At 39.1% G+C, this 20,339-nt stretch overlaps 1 protein-coding gene across 3 annotated transcripts in view; it reads right to left on the bottom strand.

Annotated features, from left to right (window-relative positions):
• Trdmt1 (tRNA aspartic acid methyltransferase 1) overlaps positions 1-20,339 on the bottom strand; it is a 50,681-nt gene that overhangs the window by 24,799 nt on the left and 5,543 nt on the right. For 2 of the 3 annotated variants that reach the window (XM_008833893.3, XM_029563958.1), the window contains one exon: positions 8,337-8,446. In XM_008833893.3, coding sequence (XP_008832115.1) covers positions 8,337-8,446 — 110 coding nt within the window. Of the gene's footprint in view, positions 1-8,336; positions 8,449-20,339 lie in introns of those variants that run through there. The other variant, XM_029563959.1, reaches the window with a different exon arrangement.

The following is a 20,339-nucleotide window of genomic DNA, read 5'->3' on the forward strand; positions in this document are numbered from 1 at the left end:
CTATTTATTTATTTTGAGGCTATGGTGAATGGGAATGTTTCCATGAATTCTATCTCTGATTACTTGTTATTGGTATATAGAAAGGCTACTGATTTTTGTAAACTGATTTTGTATCTTGCCACTTTCTGAAAATGTTGATCATTTCTAGAAGTCTTCTGCTGGAATTTTTGGAATCTCTTATATATACCATATCACCTTCAAATAGAAATAATTTGGCCTCTTTTCTAATTTGTACCCCTTTAAATATACTTCTCTTGTCTTATTGCTCTAGCAACAATTTCAAGCACTGTGCTGAAAAGGACTGAGGATAGTGGACATCCTTGTCTGGTTCCTGGTTTTAATGGGAATGTTTCCAGACTTTCTCCATTTAGAATGATGTTGACTGTGGGTCTGTTGTATACAGCTTTAATTATGTTGAGATGTGGTCTCTCCAGTCCAATTCCTTCTAGAACTTTTAGCATAAATGCATATTAGATTTTGTGAAAGGCCATTCTGCATCTATTGAAATGATCATAATGATTTCTGTCTTTTTAAGTCCATTTACACAATTTATTACATTTATTGGCTTACATATATTGAACCATATGTAACAACTCTAGGATAAAGTCAACTTGATCACAGTGGTTGATCTTTTTGATGTGTGTCTGTATGCAATTTGCGAGTATTCTGTTGAGAATTTTTGCATCTTTATTCATTAGGGATAATTGTTACACTAAATTTTCCCTCCCCCTTCTTGAGAGGCCCCCCCCACCACCACCCATGCCCTCTGAGGCCCCGGGGCTAACAAACTAACAGAATATCTTTTATTTGGGTTTTAGCCTGGTTTATATGACATTCGGGAAAGGGTGACTTACAAGGCATAAACTCCCATAGTCCATCTTCTACATTTTGACTAAGCTTTGAGATCCTCCCCATGCCCTGCCTGAAGTTCACCAGCTGTCCACACACCATCTCGTCTTTGAGGTCTGAGCAAAATCCACAGGGTCCTCAAGAGGTCTATGGCACCCCACAGGGTCCACAGCAGGCTGGCTCACCCACTTGCCTGTTGTTCGCTGCTCCCTAAATGACGCCGACTCCTCTTCCTTTATCTCAGTGTGCTCAGCTTCTCTCTGGGTCTCTAGACCCACCCCCTCTTTTCCTCAGAGGACAAATTCACCCAACAGATATGGACCTACAGTTTTCTGTTTTCTTTTTCTGGAGGGATGGGGAGGGTAGTATCTTTATCTGGTTTGGATATTAGGGTGATACTGACTTCATAGAAGGAGTTTAGAAGTTCTCCCTATTTCTATCTTTTCAAATAATTTAAGTAACATTGGTTGTAGATCTTCTTCAAAGGTCTGGTAAAATTTGGCTGTAAATCCATCTGGGCCTGGCTTTTTTGTTGTTGTTGCTGTTGGAGACTTTGTATTTCAGTTTCAATTTATTTGTTATGAGTCTGTTTAAACTGTTTAAGAGATCTTTTCTGATCTCTTCTTGGTTTAACTTTGGTGGATTCACTGAATTTAGAAATACAGTCATCTCTTTTAGAGTTTCAAATTTAAGAGTATAGGTGTTTAAGGTATTCCCTTTACTTTTCTGGATCTTTTTTGGTACCTGTTGTGATGTTTCCCCTTTCATCTCAGATTTTGTTAATTTTCTTTTGGTTAGTTGAGCTAGGGTCTATCTAACTTGTTTATGGCTTTAAAGAACTAGCTCTTAGATTAACTGATTCATTGTATTTTTATTTTGTTTCTATTTTATTTATTTATGCTCTGATTTTTATTATTTCTCCTCATCTGTCAGGTTTGGATTTGTTTTGTTCTTGCTTTTCCAGATTCCTCAGTTGCACCATTAAGACATTTATTTATGCTGATTTTTTTTTTTTTTTTTTTTTTTTTTTTGGTCTTTTTGAGACAGGGTCTCGTAGTCCCAGCTAGCCTAGAACTTACTATGGAGGCCAGGATGGCCTCAATTTCACAGAGATCTGCCTGCCTCTGCCTCCATAATGCTGGCTCTTTCTGATTTTTTTTTTAATGTAGGTACTTAAAGCTATAAACTTCCCTCTTAGGACTGCTTTTAATGTGTCCCAAAGGTTTTATTGTGTTGTATTATCATTTTCATTTACTTCCAGGAATACTACTATTTCTTTCTTGATTTCTTCTTCTTTGACCCATTCATCATTCAGGATGAGTTTAATCTACATGAGTTCATGTAGTTACTAGAGCTTCTTTTGTTGTTGATTTTAAGTTTTTGTGTTGTGGTTCAATAGAATATATTGAATTATTTCATGTATTCTTTGGTGCTTGTGTGGAATATTCTGTAGATGTCTGTTAGGTCCACTTGATGTATGCTATCATTTAACTCAGATGTTTCTGTGCTTATTCTTTGTCCAGATAACTCTTCTATTGTTGAAAGTGGGGTACTAAAGCCACCTACTATTAATGAGTTGTGGCTTATCTGTGTCTTGAAGTCCAATAGTACTGTTTTTATGAAACTGGGTACACTGGAGTTTGTGCATATATGTTCGTGATTGTTATGTCTTCTTGAGTGATTGTTCCCTTGATCAGAATGTACTGAGTGACCTTCTTAATTTCAACTTGAAGTCTTTTCTCAGGTATTAGAATAGCAACTCCTTCTTGTTTCTTCCTGTCTTTTGCTTGGAATATTTTTTTCCATCCTTTCACCTTAAGGTGGTGTCTACCCTTGGAGGTAAGATGAGTTTCTTGTAGATAACAAATAGATGGATTTTGTTTCTTAATCCATTCAACCAGCTTGTGTCTTTCACTGGTTACTGAGGTCACTGCTATTTAGGTGTGTATTGGTTACTCTCTTTTCATTTTCTGTTTGTATTCTTAGTCTACTTTGTGTTTCTGTACTTTATGTCTGTACCTTCCTGATTATGGTCATTTCTTTCTTCAGTCCTTTGTATTGCTTTGAGTATTGTCTGTAGGGCTGGTTTTATGGACAAGAATTCTTTTGTTTGTTTTGTTTTGGGGTTTTTTTGTTTGTTTGGTTTTTGAGACCAGGTCTCCCAGTAGCCCCTGCTGGAACTCTCTATGTAAACCAGGCTGGTCTCCACAGAGATCTGCCTGCTTCTGCCTCCCAAGTGCTGGGACTAAAGGCATGTGCCACCAAGCTCGGCTTTGTGGACATGAAGTCTTTCAGCCTATTTGCATCATGAAAGATTTTTCTTTCCCCTTCAACCACGACAGACAGTTTTGCTGGGTAAAATATTCTGGGTGGGATCTACAATCATTTAGAACTTGGAATACTTTGCTCCAGGCTCTTCTGGCTTTTACAGTTTGCATTGAAAAGTCATTCTGATAGGTTTTCTTTTATATGTAACTTGTTTTTCTCTTGCTGCTTTCAGTATTCTTTGTTCTGAAGATTCAGTGTTTTTACTAAGGATGTGGGGAATTTCTATTCTGGTCCTATCTAATTAGTGTTCTGTGTGCTTCTTATATCTGTATATCTTCCTTAATTTAGGGAAGTTTTCTTCTATAATCCCATTGAAGACCTGGTCAATGCTATTGACCTGAGATTCTTCTCCTTCCTCTATGCTTACATTTGGTCTTTCATGGTGTCCCACATTTCCCACATATTCCATTCTTCTGTTTAAAAATTTTTTTCATATTCTTTGCTTCAGTAGTCCAATTCTTCAACTTTGTCGTCCAGTCCTGATACTGTGTTTTCCATTTCATTCATTCTGCTTGTGAGGTTTTCTCCTGCCATTTCAATTTGACTTACTGAGTTTTTCAATTCCATCTTCATTTTGGTTTGAGTTTTCTCTCTTTTGTGAATTTCCAGTTCTTTTGTGAATTCACATTTCAAGTCCTGAATTGCTTTGTCATTTCAATCAGCCGCATATTTGTATTTTCTTGAACTTCAGTCAAGAGTTTATTCCTATCCTCTTGGAGTTCTTTGAGTTGTTTGTGTGTTTTTAAAGTCACTGAATTCTTTGATCATGTTTCAGATTGTTATTTGAATTCTGTGTCCTGGGTTCCTCTGATGGCTCTCATTCTAGTACATGTCTGTAGGACTGGTGCATTTGGGTGTGGACATATTATCTTGGATTTTCATATTATTTGTGTTTTTGCATTGTGGTCTCAGAATATAGATTTCTTTTGTTAGTTGTGTGTCTGATATGAAATTGTATCCTGCCTTTGTTTAATTGAAATTTGGTTCTGTTTATATTGTTGATGTAGCTTGTTTGTTTTCTGGTTGGGTATGAATAGAGTTGGTTCTCACTTTTGATTTTATTGGCAGGACAGTTTAGTTTCAGGCTGAGTAATCAAGTGCTCTCCAACAGGGCAAAGGGGCCTAGGCCCAATTCAAGACTGTGGGGATCCAGTGGCCTGTTCTGGCAGGCTAGTCCAGAGCCCTCAGGTCAGAGGAGCAGGAGGGGGTCTAGGCCCAAGGCAAGGATGGGGACAGCGTGGGGATGGTCTAACTGGCTAAGCAGAGAAGATGTGAGCCCTGGAGTAGCGAGAATGGCACTGGTCTCAGTGCAGGGGATCAAGACACATGGGTGGGGTCTGACTTACCAGGCTGTTCCAGAGGCTCGAGGGGGGGGTAAGCAGGAGGGTGCCTAGGTCCAAGGCTGGGGTGGGGACAGTGTGGGGAGGGTCTAACTAGCAAGCAAGTAGGTGTGAGCTAACTAACAAGCAAGTAGGTGTGAGCCCTGGAGCAGCTAGAACATAGCTGGGGATCAAGACACAGTGGGTGGAGTCTCTAGACTTACAGTGTCTTGCTAATACATTATAATCTTGCCTACAGATGTTAAGTGAAAAAGTCAAACTCCTAGAAGCAAAGAGTAAAATGGGTAGATGTTTGGGAAATAGTGGTCAATGAAGAAAACACCTCAGTGAAGCAGCGGGATAAGTTTGGGACCCATTACACAGCATGGTGGCTATGGTTAATGTACTACAGGCTTGAAATTGCTAAATGGTCTCACAGACACAAAAAAGAAAGTGAAGGATATGTAATTTCCTTGATTAAACTATTTTACAACATATATGTGTGGAAACAAAAAAAAATTGCATCATATACTATAAGTATATATAATTCTCATTTATTGATTGTACTATAAAATGAAAAGCCTTTTTCTCCATTACAAACACACTTTTTAATGAACTGACTCTTTTAAGTGAGCTAGAAGTGCCCCTCTCTCCATTTCCCCTTGATCCTTGCAATCACAGAATGTGTAGATACTGTGGCTTACTGCTATCTACTAAAACTAGCAAGGAAGTGGAACTGAAGGCTCTAAATCCCTCAGACTTCTATGGGCACACGTGGGGATTTCAGTCACGTCGAATATAGTTTCTTGCTGTTTCTCTTAAAGGATAGAGCAGAACAGATTGAACTGTTGAAACTAGAACATTCAATGGGCACTATTCTAAAAACTTGTTGATTTTGGTTATAGTCGGTTACATTTTAAGATATTTATATTAAATTTAAATTTAGAATAAAAATTTAATAAGCCACTGCTACCATATGCTATAAATACAGAAGTCATGGAACCTAAATGCACCTAAGGCTGTGTGTTAAAATCAGTTCAGAATTTCCTATTTTGAGACTCCTTCCTTGGAACAAGTACACACTGCTATCTCCATGATGAGAAGGCTAGAATGACCCTGGCCTGTGTGATGCTTATGAAATGCCCTGTCACTAGTTATTATAAAAACGACAGTGACTAACTACATCCGACTCCTTTCTATAATATGCATAGAGAAAAAGTCTGTTCTGAATACTAGGAATAGGTATTCTTCAGTGTATAACCACTGACTTCCACCTTTTAGATTCTGAATCATATAGATGGGACATGCTCCCATTTATTATCCTGGTTCAGAAAAAGTTTAACAAGTTTTTTTAAAGATTTACTCAGTTTTAATTTTTAATTATGGATATGCGTATGTGAGGTATGTGCATGTGAGTGCAAGTGACCAGGGAGTCCAGAAAAAGGCATCAGATCCCCTGGAGCTGGTGGTTGTGAGCTATCTGATGTGGGTGTTGGGAAGTGAACTTGGATCCTCTGGAAGAGCAGTAAACGCTCTTAACTACTGAACCATTTCTTCAGGCTCTCAACATTTTTTTTTTTTTATAAATAAATGTGCTACGTTCATACAATGAAATAATATTTATCTATCAAAAAATTGAATCCTGATTCATTGTTACAGTGAATAACCCTTGAAAGCATTGTGCTAAGTGAAGGAGGGCAGAAAAAGGACCCATTCGATGAGTGTTTTCTATCAAATGTCCAAATGTCAAATCTGTAAAGGCAAAAAGTAGAGCACTGGCTGGAAGGGACTGGAGGTGGGCAGAAACAGGGAGTGATCCCTATGGCTGTAGCTTACCATTTTAGTCTTAGAATATTCTAGAATCAGAAAGTGGTGCTACACAGACAATTTTGCATATATTTGCAAAAACATGCTCTTTGATAGTAGACAATATAGTATGTGAAGTATATCTTAATTTAAGGTCTCTCCTCCCCATGAAAGTATCAGTTCTAAGGACCTAACCCTCCTATAAAATGAAAGAAAACAAAACAATAAAAACCCTAGGAAATTGGTTTAAATGTAAGTAAAAGCTATTTTTACTTCAGATATTAGATTACAGGTAATGCAGACTACCATCACTAAAGAGAGTCTTTAAAAAGTTGGATTTTGTGATTGTCAAGGCTTTCCTCTTAGCAACAATTTCTGGTCAGCAGTGAAAGGAAGTATCCTCCAAATAGAACCAAATGATGTAAAAGAGCAGAATCAAGACTGGAGTTCAGGGAGGAGGTCCAGGTGACCAGAACTGTGGCAGAGGATCAGGCAGCTACAGAACCTGGCAGTGTCAGGGTGAGTCTCTAGTTGGGCATCAATCTGTGCAGAACAGTTACCAAGAACAGGGAGGGAAGGCCAGTAATTCCAGATTTCACACAAAGCTGGCAATCACTTAGCACCAAGTAGAGGGACCTAGGGAATAATCCAAAGAAAATTTCCACTTCCTAAAATCAGTATGTATTAGAAAGCTACCTAGGGAATAATCCAAAGAAAATTTCCACTTCCTAAAATCAGTATGTATTAGAAAGCTACAATTATCAAAACGGTGTGTTGCTGGTGTAAGAATCAGCATGTTCATACTACTAAGAAAAGAGCCCAGAAATAGAACCACAAATACACGATCTATTTTTACGAAGTGTCGTGGAAATTGACTAGGGGAAAGGTATTCTTTTCAGCAAATGATTAACTTTATATCCCCTTAGGGAAAAAAGCTTAACTCATACCTCATACTGTACACAAACAGTAACTATAAATGGATCATAGATCTAAATGTAATAACCAAAACTATGACTTTTAGAAAGAAAAAAATGGGGAATAAAAGGATAATGAAAGTTTCATGGGATATAGTAAAAACCTCCATATAGAAAAAAATCCTGTAACTTAAACATTTTGATGGAAACAGCTAAAGAAATAAAAAGACAATCTATATAAGTCAATAAAATATTTATTATACATATTTCTGACAAATTACTTCAATTCAGAAAATATATATTACTCTTACAACCAGATAACAGCACAATTGCCCAAATTTAGCATAAAATTTCTTCCTTTTTTTTTTGAGATAGGGTTTCCGTGTAGCACAAGCTGACCTAGTGACCTAGCTCACTATATAGATCAGGCTGGCCTTGATCTCACAGAGATCCACCTGCCTCTGCTTCCCAAGTGATGAAATTTCTTAATTGAAAAGATATAACCAATAAGTACATAAGAAAATACTCAACAGAATCAGTCAACAGGAAATGCAACCTAAGTCCTAATACCCGCACTCACAAGGACAAAGACACACACACACACACACACACACACACACACACACAAATCAATAAACGTTAAAAAAAATTGAGAGATAAACACTTTAACTTTATTTTAAAATAACCTAATGTATGTCAGTGTTAAATACTTCAGAGTTCATGTTGGGTGAAATAGATTAACTACAACAACCTTGCTAGGAAGCATTCAAAATGTAACAGGCAATGAATTCCTTCTTTATTGTTATCCCATGCTGCATATGTAACTACTGACTGAGCATGAATAACAAAGTTTCATATCACCACAGAACCAGGATCTGGAAGTCAGGCGTATTCTTAACTTGTCTATGTCTTCTCAGACACCAAATCATTGAACTCTGTCTATATAGTTGCATGTTTTTTGACAGCACACTATCTGTTCTGGTACAATTTATAGCACTAATTCCCCTCTCCTAAACATTAATGACCTATCTTCTAGTTAAGCCACCCTAACCCCGCGTTTGAAAGCTGCTTTCACTCATGTTTTCATTGCGCTATGGGCGCTAAAACAACACGTACTCACTTCAATCGTCTTTGCCAGTAAGTGTGTGTGAGCAAAGTTGTGCTTGTACACTTCATTAGCCACAGTGTTCACGTCGACAGCAGCCACCACGTGTGCAGGGACACAGCTTTCTGTAATGAGAAATGCAATGAACCCAGAGGCCTTCAATTCGGTCCTAAAGACATGTCAAAGCAGCAGAGCTCCTGCTGTGCTTTGAGGCTTCCAGTGGGCAGGAGCTCAGACTCCCAAGGCAGGGAGTCAGCGAGGGGAGGAGCTTTGAATCTAGACTTCAGGGCATCTCTCTTGCAGCATTCTAAAGGAGTACCAGTTGGAAAAGAAGAGGTTGAATTATCCCTATTTGCAGATGATATGATATTATACATATGAGATCCCCGAAATTCCACTAGAAGACTGTTAGAATTGATTAATACTTTCAGTAAAGTGACAGGATACAAAAATCAGCAGCCTTTCTATATGGCAATAACAAGCAATCAGAAAAAGTACTTGAGGAAACGCTCCCATTCGCAATAGTTCAAAAAAAAAAAAAATTAGGAATAAACCTAACCAAAGACATTAAAGATCTCTACAATGAAATTTTCAAAACTCTAAAGAAAGAGATAGAGGAAGACACTAGGAGATAGAAAGACCTACCATGCTCATGGATTGGTAGAATCAATATTGTGACTATGACTATCTTACCAAAAGCAATTTATAGATTCAATGCAATCCCAATCAAAATACCCATGACATTCTTCACAGAGATTGACAAAATAATCCTAAAATTCATATGAAATTACAAAAGAGCTCAGATAGCCAAAACAATCTTGGGCAAAAAGAACAATGCTGGGGGGATCACCATACCAGAGCTCAGATTATATTACAGAGCTATAGTCATAAAAACAGCATGGTACTGGCAAAAAATAGACACATAGATCAATGAAACACAAGACCCAAACATGAGTTGATGTAATTTCAGCCACCTGATACTTGACAAAGGTGCTAAAAACATACAACAGAGGAAAGATAGTATCTTCAACAAATGGTGCTGGCAAAACTGGATCTCTGCGGGCAGAAAAATGAAAGTTGACCCTTATCTTTCACTCTGCACAAAAGTCAACTCCAGATGGATCAAAGACCTCAATATAAACCCTGAAATTCTGAAACTGCTAGAAGAAAACATAGGTAGCACCCTCCAAGATACAGGCATAGGAAAGGACTTTCTAAACCAGAAACCAGCTGCTCAGGCACTAAGGTCAGCAATCAGTAAGTGGGACCTCATTAAATTACAAAGTTTCTGTACGGCAAAAGAAACAAATAAGGAAGGGAAGAGGAAACCCACTGAGTGGGGAAAAAATCTTCACCAGCTACACATCAGACCAAGGAATACCATCCAGAATATACAAAGAACTCAAAAAAGAAAGAAATAAGATAAACCACCCAATAAAAAGATGGGCGATAGACCTAAACAGGGAGTTCTCAAGCAAACAAATAAAAATGGCTATGAAGCACCTTAAAAAGTGATCAACATCCTTAGTAATTAGAGAAATGCAAATCAAAACCACTTTAAGATTTCATCTTACCCCAGTCAGACTGGCTAAGATCAAGAGAATGGAAGACTCTAAATGCTGGAGAGTATGTGGAGAAAGAGGAACGCTCATTCACTGCTAGTGGGAATGCAAACTTGTTGCAACCACTGTGGAAAGTGATGTGGAGAACCCTCAAAAAACTAAAAATGAACCTACCATATGATCCAGTGATACCACTCCTTGGCATATACCCAAAGGACTCATTGTACCTCAGAGACACCTATACATCTGTGTTTGTTGCTGCTCTCTTCACAATAGCTAAGAAATGGAAACAACATAAATGTCCCTCAACTGATGAATGGTTACTGAAAATGTGGCACATCTACTCAGTGGCGGTCTACTCAGCAGTAAGAAAGGATGAAACTATGAAATTCGCAGGTAAATGGATGGAGCTAGAGAGTATTATACAAAGTAAAGTAACACAAACGCAGAAAAGCAAGCGAAGCGTGGTCTTCCTCATTTGTGGATTGTAGCACCGAGCCCTTATATGTGAGTATACAAATTCTGACGTAACACCAGGAGCCAGGGAAAGGAAAAGGACACATGGAGGTAAAGGAAAAGAAACACCCTGAAAGGGGGATAGTAGGGAATAGATGTTACCTGAGGGAGGTGGAAAAATGGGTGTAATTGGCAGGGAGGAGAGGAGGGAGGGACATGCAGGGGACATAGTGGTGTTGGGGAGCAAGGGAAGATAGGAAAGATGGCAGGAGTCAGGAGGTACTGGGGGGAGGGTGGGGATAATGGGGCACTGTGACTAGGGAGGGAGGAGGGAGGCCAGGTGGGAGAAAAAAAGAGTAGAGATGAGTGAATCTCGGGGGGCTAGGAAACCTAGAGGGAAAAATGATGCCCTAGAAATCCTATGAGAAATGCATGAAGAGTGTCTGAACATTAATGCATATGTATACCTAGGATCTGCTTGGAAGGGACTGATAGAAGAAACCTCCCTTAGAGTGACAAGCATGCCATACAACACTCATCAAAGAAGCTTCTTTTGTCTGCGTTGGTGGTATAGTGGTGAGCATAGCTGCCTTCCAAAGAAGCTTCTTTTTACAACAGATGGAGGCTGTTGCAGAGTTGCACATCTGGTCAGACATAGACAACATACACCCGGGAGATGCCCAGTACTAGGTGACACATCTGCAGTGAATCTCTACAACCAAGGCTCATGGAACATAGCGGAATAAGGGGTATAGAAAGGGCTTATGCACCCCTCAACTCTCACCAGTGAGGCTTCCCATATACATCAGGGTGTGATACATAGAGAAGGTCACAATTGGCTAAGTTTTAGAGAATAAGAGACTGTAGAGTGTAGGATGGGGCTCCTATATGGACATGGCTCAGGGACCATTGTGGAAGAGGAGGTGGAAAGATTGTAATAGCCAGGGCTGGTTCACAAATATAAGGAGGTGGAGGCTTCCAGGCACCTAAGGCTTGCTCATGTGAGCCTGTGACAGCGGTGGCATCAAATGTGGAACCCATGTGTCAGCTCAATTAAACAAGGGCCCAAAGGGGAGGTGAGAAATTGGTGGCAGGGCAGCACTAGATTGAGAATGATTTAAAACTGATTGCTGCTGGTGACAGAGAGTATGACTTATATACGACCACTGGATGGCCTGACTAGACTCCAGTGGATGCATTTCCACCAAAGGATATTTGGGTACAAACACCTGAATGAATAGGACTCAACATGTATGGCAGTGTGCACAGGGTTCAGTGGGGGAGGGGGAGGCATGGATGGGGGAACGGAGGTCTGGATTTGAGTTGGAAATGTATGAAATTTTAAAAGCTCAATAAAAAATTAATTAATTAATTAAAAAGAAGATTGAAATCTATTCATTACTCTTAGGAGACAGCATTCCTTTCTTCGTAAGCTATATGTTAATGAGTCAAATACAAAGTGTTCTTAAACAGAGAACACCCTAAAAGTCTTTATATTCAACACTATTGTTGTATTTGGTTGCTCAGGTTGTGGTTTTTGTTGTTGTTGCTGTTGTTGTTGTTGTTTGTCTTTTTCAGACAGTGTCTCCCTGTAGCCCCAGCTGGCCTGGAACTCTGCCTCCCAGGTGCTTAGATTAAAGGCATGCACCACCATGCCTCACATAATATTCAGAACTTTATATATAAATAAATTGCCATGTGTTCTTCATCTTCCACCTTTAAGGAAAAATTGATTCACAATACCACTGAAAATGTTTTAAATTTAAGTTTGTTGTTGATTTTAAAAATAATAACAGCTTTATAGAGATAGAATTTACATGCCACAAAAACCAAGCTGCTTAAAACTTCACAATTACCACCCCAATCAAATATCCATAGACCTTGTTTAAAATTAGGGGAAAACATGAGGAATTTTAAACATAAAAGTATCTGAAACTTGGGGCTGGAGAGATGGTTCGGCGATTAAGAGCCCTGGTTGCTCTTGCAAAGGACCCAACATGTACATGGTGGCTAACAACAGTCTGTAATGCCAGTTCCAGGGGATCCAACACCCTCTTCTGACCTCCACAGGAATTGCATGACATGGGTACACTTACTTACAGAATGCAGGCAATACACTCATGCACATGAAATAAAAAATATTTTTAAAAGTATCTGATGTCTAAGAAAACCATCAATAAACATAACATTACACAACCATTTGCTGACCAATGATCAGCTTAACTTGGTCTAAACATTTAAAGAGGGAAAATTAGGTCTAAGGAGCCAGAATTCACACAGAAGTCACCTGCCCAGATCACAGGACACACAAAGAAAGATTCAGGTGCTCAGAAAACAATTGCCACCCTACTCTGAGGCCTAGAAAAGCCAGTCCCAAGAAAAAAGAGGGCTGAAATATCTGCAGATAAGTATTCCCTGTTCTGTAGGCTCAAGGCACTCACGAGTCCCCTGGGTACTCTGCAGGAAAGGAAGGTCCCCTGGGAACATACAGGGCACTGCAGAGTCAGTACTACCAAGGGCAGCTGCCACTGGCTGCATTTAAACTCAATAATTAGTTATTTGCTTCAACAAATATTTGAAGTTATAAGATATATCTTTGTTAAAAAGTTTTTGAGAGACCCGAAGCTAGAAGGCTTCTACACCAGAGGTGTACAAAGATGAGTTTTCAAAATTACAGAACTTACTAAGTCAGGTCAAGAACTAAGCTACTGCAGGAGCTCAGGAGTGAACTTTGCTGTGGTGGTCTGCTGTTCTGTTAACTACAAAGTTACAATACCCAGGATATATCCTGCTTGCAATTCACCTCACAACAGCAGACAGAACTACAAGCAGGCAGGGGTCACCTGGAGGTGGTTATGTGACTTTTCATCTTTTTCAGGCTGACTGGAAATCTAGTCATGTGCTGAATCTATATCATAATCAATAACTAATTTTATGTTCTTGTATTATATGCCTGGAGGACATAAAGTCTGGCAAAAAGCAACTGTCCAATGAGTGTTTCATATGGAGAGGCAAAACCTGATGAACTGAAAAGTCATTTTAGGGAAAGAATGGGTTTTTAAAGTCAGTAAACAAATAGATCTGCTTTCATGGAATGATGGGTGGATTTTATTTAAACTTATAAAATTAGGACCTACTGCATTACCCAAAATGTTATTTCCAGTAGGAAAAAAATCGATACACTGGCTGTATATCCATTAGTCAGAAGTGTTTCAGATTTTGACATATTTGCATATATATATGGATGTATAAAAAATAAGGTAGCTTGAGGATAAGACTGAGTACAGTACAGAGTTCATTTGTTTCACACATACCTTATACACATGGCCTGAAGAAAATTCTAGTTTTTAGAACACTTTTATTTATCATGTGTGTGTGCCTTTACCCACTGAGTCAGCCTCAGGTTTTTATAAAATGTTTAGTGTATGTGCATTTTTACTGCAACCAATTATATAAGATTGGGTGTAGAATTTTCTACTTGTAGTCTTAAGTTGAGAATCAAAAAAGAAAAAACAGAAAACAACTTTGCCCAGTCCTAGCTAAGGAACTATTGGGATAGCTGCTGGGAGAGGGAAACTCAGTTTTCTTTAAAAGTGAGACACCAGCCAGGCGTGGTGGCGCACACCTTTAATTCAGGCGATCTCTGTGAGTTCAAGGCCAGCCTGGTCTACATAGTGAGTTCCAGGACAGCTGGGTCTACAGGGAGACCCTGTCTCAAAAAGACCAAAAAAAAAAAAAAAAGAGACACCAGAGTAGATTGACCAGGCTCCAGGGAATGAGCCCACACCCAAATGCATGTGGTGAAACACAAATCAGATTCAATTTTAAAAGGAAAATTACATTTGAATAGCAGCAATTTCCCTTCCTTTCTGATTGCTGCTTCTGGAAAGCTGTAGGGAAGAATTTCCAGCAGGTCAAGTTCATTCTCTATCTGACTTTTCCAACAAAATAAATTAAAAAATTATTTATGCATAGTTATTAAAATGGGGGAAACATCAATATTTTTTAAATGCAAATATCAGCCCGCTCTGAATTAAGTAGTTTTAAATTTTCTTCTTTCTCGTTTGTTTTCTGATCCGACCTCAGAGGTTGAGTAAACATTTGAATTCCCTCATTGTAATCACACCTGAGAAGTTTAGTCAGGTAGGTACATTAACACTGACCTCTAGCTGTGAAAAGGTAGATCAGGTAAGTATATCCAAGGTCTATTTCCTTTCATTCAGTGATAACTTAATTAGGAATAAAAATACTACATAAAAGCTTTGATTTTGAATTTAAAATCATTGTCAGTCAAATGGGGGCCACTGAGATGACTCTGTGAGTAAAGGTACCTGCCACCATGCCTGATGACCCAAGTTCAATCCCAGGGACCCATAAGGAGGAAGGAGTGGACACCCACTAGTTGACCTCTCACCCCCCCCCACATGCATGCTGTGGCATAAGCCCCCACACTACCCAAAAGAACAAAATAAAATCACTGTCAAATGTTTTTACTTCTATTAAAAAATTATTTTCTGGCTCTTCCTGAGAGTTGTTTGTATCTCAAACATTACTAAGAAATTATTTCTACATATAAAATGAAAAATATGCCTAAATATTTTTTACCAAAGATGCATTTAACTTCCCGGAAAAGTCTCCTTAAAGGTTCAGCTAATAGTCAAAGAAAATTTGCTTTGGGCCAAGACACATCTTGGATTATTGCTAATAACACCACCCTTAGCACAAAATACCATCAGCAGGAATGTGCTTGAGGTCAGAAGTGATTATGCCTTGAGACTGCATCTGAGAAGTGAAACATTATTTTCAACAAAACATTAAGACAACCCAGAACTGGAGAAGTGACACAGAAGAGAAAGACAGCAAGTTACTATTTTAAAAGGACACTGAAGGCATTCACATGGCAGAAAAGTAAAGGTGCTACCTCAGAAAATATAGCACAATTGAGAAAAAGTGGCAACAAATTTAAGGGGAAAGTGGAAAAAAGAAATTAGGGCTTTTTTTCTAGTAAGTGTTCAGGAAAATCCAATTAAAAATGTGTTCCTGTGGGGGCTGGAGAGATGGCTCAGTAGTTAAGACCACTGGCCACTCTGCAGAGGATTTGGTTCTCAGTACCTACATGGTGGTTAACAACCATCTACAACTTTAGTTCCAGGAGATCAGATGCCCTCTTCTGGTCTCCATGGGCACTGCACGACATGGGTGCACTTACATACATGCAAGCAAAACACTCATACACATAAAATAAAACAATTTTAATTGTGTTTCTGTGTAAGGTAGTTTAGTACAGCCTTCCTTTCCTCCCTCTCTGTGGTCCTCCCCTCTCCTCCCTCCTGTTTTCTACTCTTCACTCTGCACTCAAAGCTTGTTTTGAAGAACACAGAGGAAAGTAATTCGATGAGCCACTTTTATCAGGAGCTACAGAAAGCTGCACAGCACAGCCATCACCCCTAGTCCCAAGGATGTAGGACGTCTTGACTTTTCCAGGTATACACTGCTCCCTAAAAAATTGTTTCTAAATACAGGTAGCCGAAATGACAAGTTAACCTGAAAAACTACAACAGCCCAATCAAATGGAATTCTGCAATGATGGAAATGTTCTCTTTGTGCGGTTCAGTACTGTAGCTGGGTAGATTAAGTACTTAGCATGACCAGTGCAACTGGTGAACTGAATGTCTATGTAATCACATCTTAATTAATTTAAATGTAAACAGCTACAGTTGGCTGGTGGCTTCTACACTGGGCAGCCCAGCTCTATGACCACTGGGCTCATCATCAACAGAAATCTTGCAGAGAGGACAGCACCTGTACAGCAGGGCAAGCACAGGAGAGAAAGCCACATTCTCATTTTCACTGGCCCCTTAGTCTTGGAAAATGTGCTTATCGTTGCTAAGCTTCGACTTCCTCATTTATGAAATGGATAGTAAAAGCTGTTCCCACACAGTAATTATAAAAAAAAAAAAAAAAAAGAAATAGAGTCACTAGAAGTCTAGCAATGGGAGACGCCCAGCGATCATTAAAAGTCTTATTCTCCACTCAGCACTTATCTGAAATACCGTGAGTTATATAGACAAAATAGTAATGACGATGGTTTTGATTTTTAGTATTATTAAAGCTAGGAGATTGGGCCAGTGAGAAAGTGTAAGAGTTGTAACTACCCTGACACATTTCAGAAGTATTTTTTTAAAGATTTTAGAGCGTCCTCACAAATAACAGTAAGCAGACGGCTTTAGCCTCTACTATAAAGAAACGATGCAATCAGAGAGCACTCAAGAAAGCGAAACTCCCTCTGCCTTGCTGTGAACCCCAGGGCTGCGAGGGAGGACGTGGAGGGGAGGGACACAGTGTTCTCCTTCAAGGACATGCATTTCTTGTTTCGTCTAGTATGGAGGAAGACTGTCCAAACAAAAACCTCTAAACATACTTTCTGGACGCAACACTCACTGAGCATTCGGGTGGGCCTTCACGTCCATGAGCTGCCGTTCTTTGACCCTGACTTTGGTCTCCTCCCCAAATCGCTGCTTATAAGCAGAGAACAAATGCAAGAGAAACGCTCCTTCACTGTTGCTATTTGCTTTTTCAAGAGAAAACTACATGGTGGAAGAAGGGCGAGGGCTCGGTGGGTGAGAGTGCTCATCCTGTCCTTCCCTCACTCCGTGAGGACCTGAGTCTCAACCCCCAGCTCCCTCATAAGACGCCAGGATGGCTGCACATGCTCCCAGTCCCTAAGGAACAGAACTGATGTACGGAGAAAAAAATTAATTCCTGGTGACATGATTTGAGTCACTACAAGTTCTACCCCAAAGTTATAGGTGGGCATTAAATGAGTCTACGTTTGCAACCAGCTTGGGTTTTGTCACTTGAAAAAGCACTTCTAATAGTCACTCAAGTAAATACACAGTAATGTAGCTTTGTTCCAGTGAGGAAATGAATTTCAGCTGAGAAAAGAGGACAGTAAAAATGCAAAAGCCCTGTGACGGTGTGACCAGCTAGCTACACATCTGCACACAAAAGTGCCACTTTCAATCAGCACTTCCCAGAGACCGGAAACTGAGGCAAACAAGAAGCCTGTCACCTGTAACCCGATTCTCAGCGCTGTTTAAAGAGGACAGGATACTCTCAGATGTCCAGTCTGTCAAGCTTTTCTGGTTATTAGACCTACTTGTTTTACACATGGAAATTTGTACCAAAGAAAAATGTGTTTGTGTGTAAAGATACACCTATAAGGCTACATACATGGGCGGGGATAGATGTATTTAAGAAAACAATCGACATTTACTGACAGAAAGTAAGAACCATATTGCTCACTGGCACAAAGCCAATTACAAAACATTCTGCTGAGTTATGATCCAACTTTTCAAAAGCCTATGTGTATGTGGTTAACAACATTTCAACAGAGAGAACAGCAAATGTCAACAGCGGCTATCTTTGTGATAAAATTTAGAGAGGATATCATTTATGCTTTTTTGGATAATTTAATTAAAACAAAAAAAAACAGTATAGAAGTAATACTTCTTGGTTGGTTTCACTGGTTTGGTCTAAACTGGTTTTGGAGACAGGGTCTCACTATGTAGCCCACACTGGGCCTTAAGCTCCTGATTTTCCTCAGGATTTTCCTCTGTGAGCTGGGATTACAGGCATGCCCCACCACAACTGCAGAGAATATATTACTTTCATAATTGGTAAAAGAAAAAAAAATGAACAAATAAATGGTTTTATATTTGAACAATGGTTTTCAATATTCTTTTTTGTTATGACCTTGAGAAATAACAAGAGGAAAATAAGTATCAAAGAATAACAAAGGATTGGATATAGCTTCAAACGCCTATTAGGCTATGAACACAAACAACCAACTGCAACTCAATGCAGCAATTTATCCCACCAACTCAACAGCAATGAAAGAAAAACAAAGACTTAAACTACTGAACATTCACACTGACACATGGGGTCCAGCCAGTTACAGATTGCAACGACAAAAGATTCTGAATGTGTGTTATATAAATTTGCTTTGCAGGAATGGAACCATGGATAAAGGTTTCAGCTCTATAAATAAAATGTGTACAACGTTTTTTGCTGGAGCTTTCTCAATAACTAGTAATATCACATGTTTTACATATTCAAGTAAAAGTCAACGAAAATAAAAGAGAACAAAAGCTTTAGTTTTCTGTATCTAGTTAACTGCAATAAAAAATACTGTCATAAAAATATAATTATAGTAGCACTCATAAAAAACTCTAAATTAACATGAAAATCCTATTTCAATTTATTGGCATTCTGAGTCCTGTTTGCTTTATAGTTAATTCTCCTTTAGAGTTTATGTCCCTCACCACTGTTAACTTGGAATTTCAAACCCTACACTATCAAAGGCTGTAAAGTCAGTGTAACTATTACTATCTCATTTTATCAACGAGAAAACACAATATAATGAAGCCAGTTAATAGTGAAAAAAGGAGCATTTGCTAATGTCACCGTACTTCATGCACCAATTTTTTCTTTAATTACTATAGTACATGTCTATCTCATAAACTACCTAGGCTCAGAAAAGTGAAACAACTTTCAAACATCCACACAAGCATTATATGGCAGCCATTACACATCTGATTGCAAAATAAGGGCGTGATTTTATCTCTCAAAGAAACAGAGTAGTTCAGAAGGCACCAGAAAGCCAGCAAATACCAGTTTCTTCTAAAGGTTATTTTTAACAATATGTAATAAAGTTCTATAACTTTAAGATTTATGAGCAATAATAAGTTGCCTGAAATGTATTGAGTACTTGCTACATTTTAAGCACTATATTTGTGCTTTCTTCTTTTCTGAGTGCACGTGTGTGGGTGTGCTTGTGAGTGTGTAGGTGTGTACATCGTGCATGCAGAGGCTAAGCAGGACGCTGGCTGTCTTCCTCAATTGCTCTCCTTACTACCTTGAGCCAGGGTCTCTCAATGACTCAGAAGATAGCCATCAGCTGAGCAGCAAGCTCTCAGAACCCACTTGTCTCTCTCTCTCTCTCTGAATGCTGGAATTACGGGCCTCAGGTGGTCATGGCTTTTTCTGGGGGCGCCGGGGACTTAAATTCAGACCCTCATGCTTACAGAATAAATGTTCTTAGTCAGTGGGCCATTGCCCAGCTCTATTGGTGCTTTTAAAAAGTTCATTTATGAGCTTACAACTCACTTTTGATACAGAGGTGTTATAATGCTCTCATTTTACAGATGAGGAAACTGAAGCAGGGACACTTTGGGTTGTGCCCAAGGTTACTTGGTCACTTGTTATTTCCTTAAAGTAACAATGCAGCAATTTCCATCAAGGTCCTCTAACTGTAGAATTATATTCTTAAACTGGGAGAAAAAAACCACCTCTCCCACAAACCATTTTACATAAAACTATCCATACTACTTCATAGTATGAACAGCAAAAGTACTTAAGACCAAACTACTGTCAATGATTTTTCAAACTGTATGAGAGTACCAAATGCTTGTCAGAGGCAATTTAAGTATCAAGTGCCAAAAGAATGACAGACTTTACAAAATTGAAAAACCTTAACACCTATAAGCATTTAGCAAAAATGAGGCAAAATGTGTGTAATTGGAGAGAGCAGAAGTTCTCAGCATCAAGAAATAAGATTCCACTGATCATAAATGTCTCCCACATCCCATCCTTTTATGTCCTTTTCAATGGAAAGAGGGACTTCTCTAATAGGCTAATTTAGAAAAAATTACTGGGCAGGCTGGCTCAGTTCCATCCAACCTCTTCGTGTGACTAAGCTACCCACCCACAACATGGGCTGTGCTTGGTTCCTCTAGCTAAGCTTAGTCTGCTACCTCTTTCTCTGGTTCATTGGGCCTCTAATAAGCAACACCCTCCCAGACTGCCTTTACTAGTGATAAAAAGAACATGGAGTCCATGCATGATGGTGTAGGACTACGCTCCCCAGTACTGGGAAGGCTCAGGAAGGAAGACTGTGAGTTCAAGGCCAGCCAGGGCTGAACAGCAAGGCCGTGGTTCA

The sequence above is a fragment of the Nannospalax galili genome, unplaced genomic scaffold (genome assembly GCF_000622305.1).
Source record: "Nannospalax galili isolate Female #2095 unplaced genomic scaffold, S.galili_v1.0 scaffold976, whole genome shotgun sequence".
Classification (NCBI taxonomy): Eukaryota; Metazoa; Chordata; class Mammalia; order Rodentia; family Spalacidae; genus Nannospalax; species Nannospalax galili.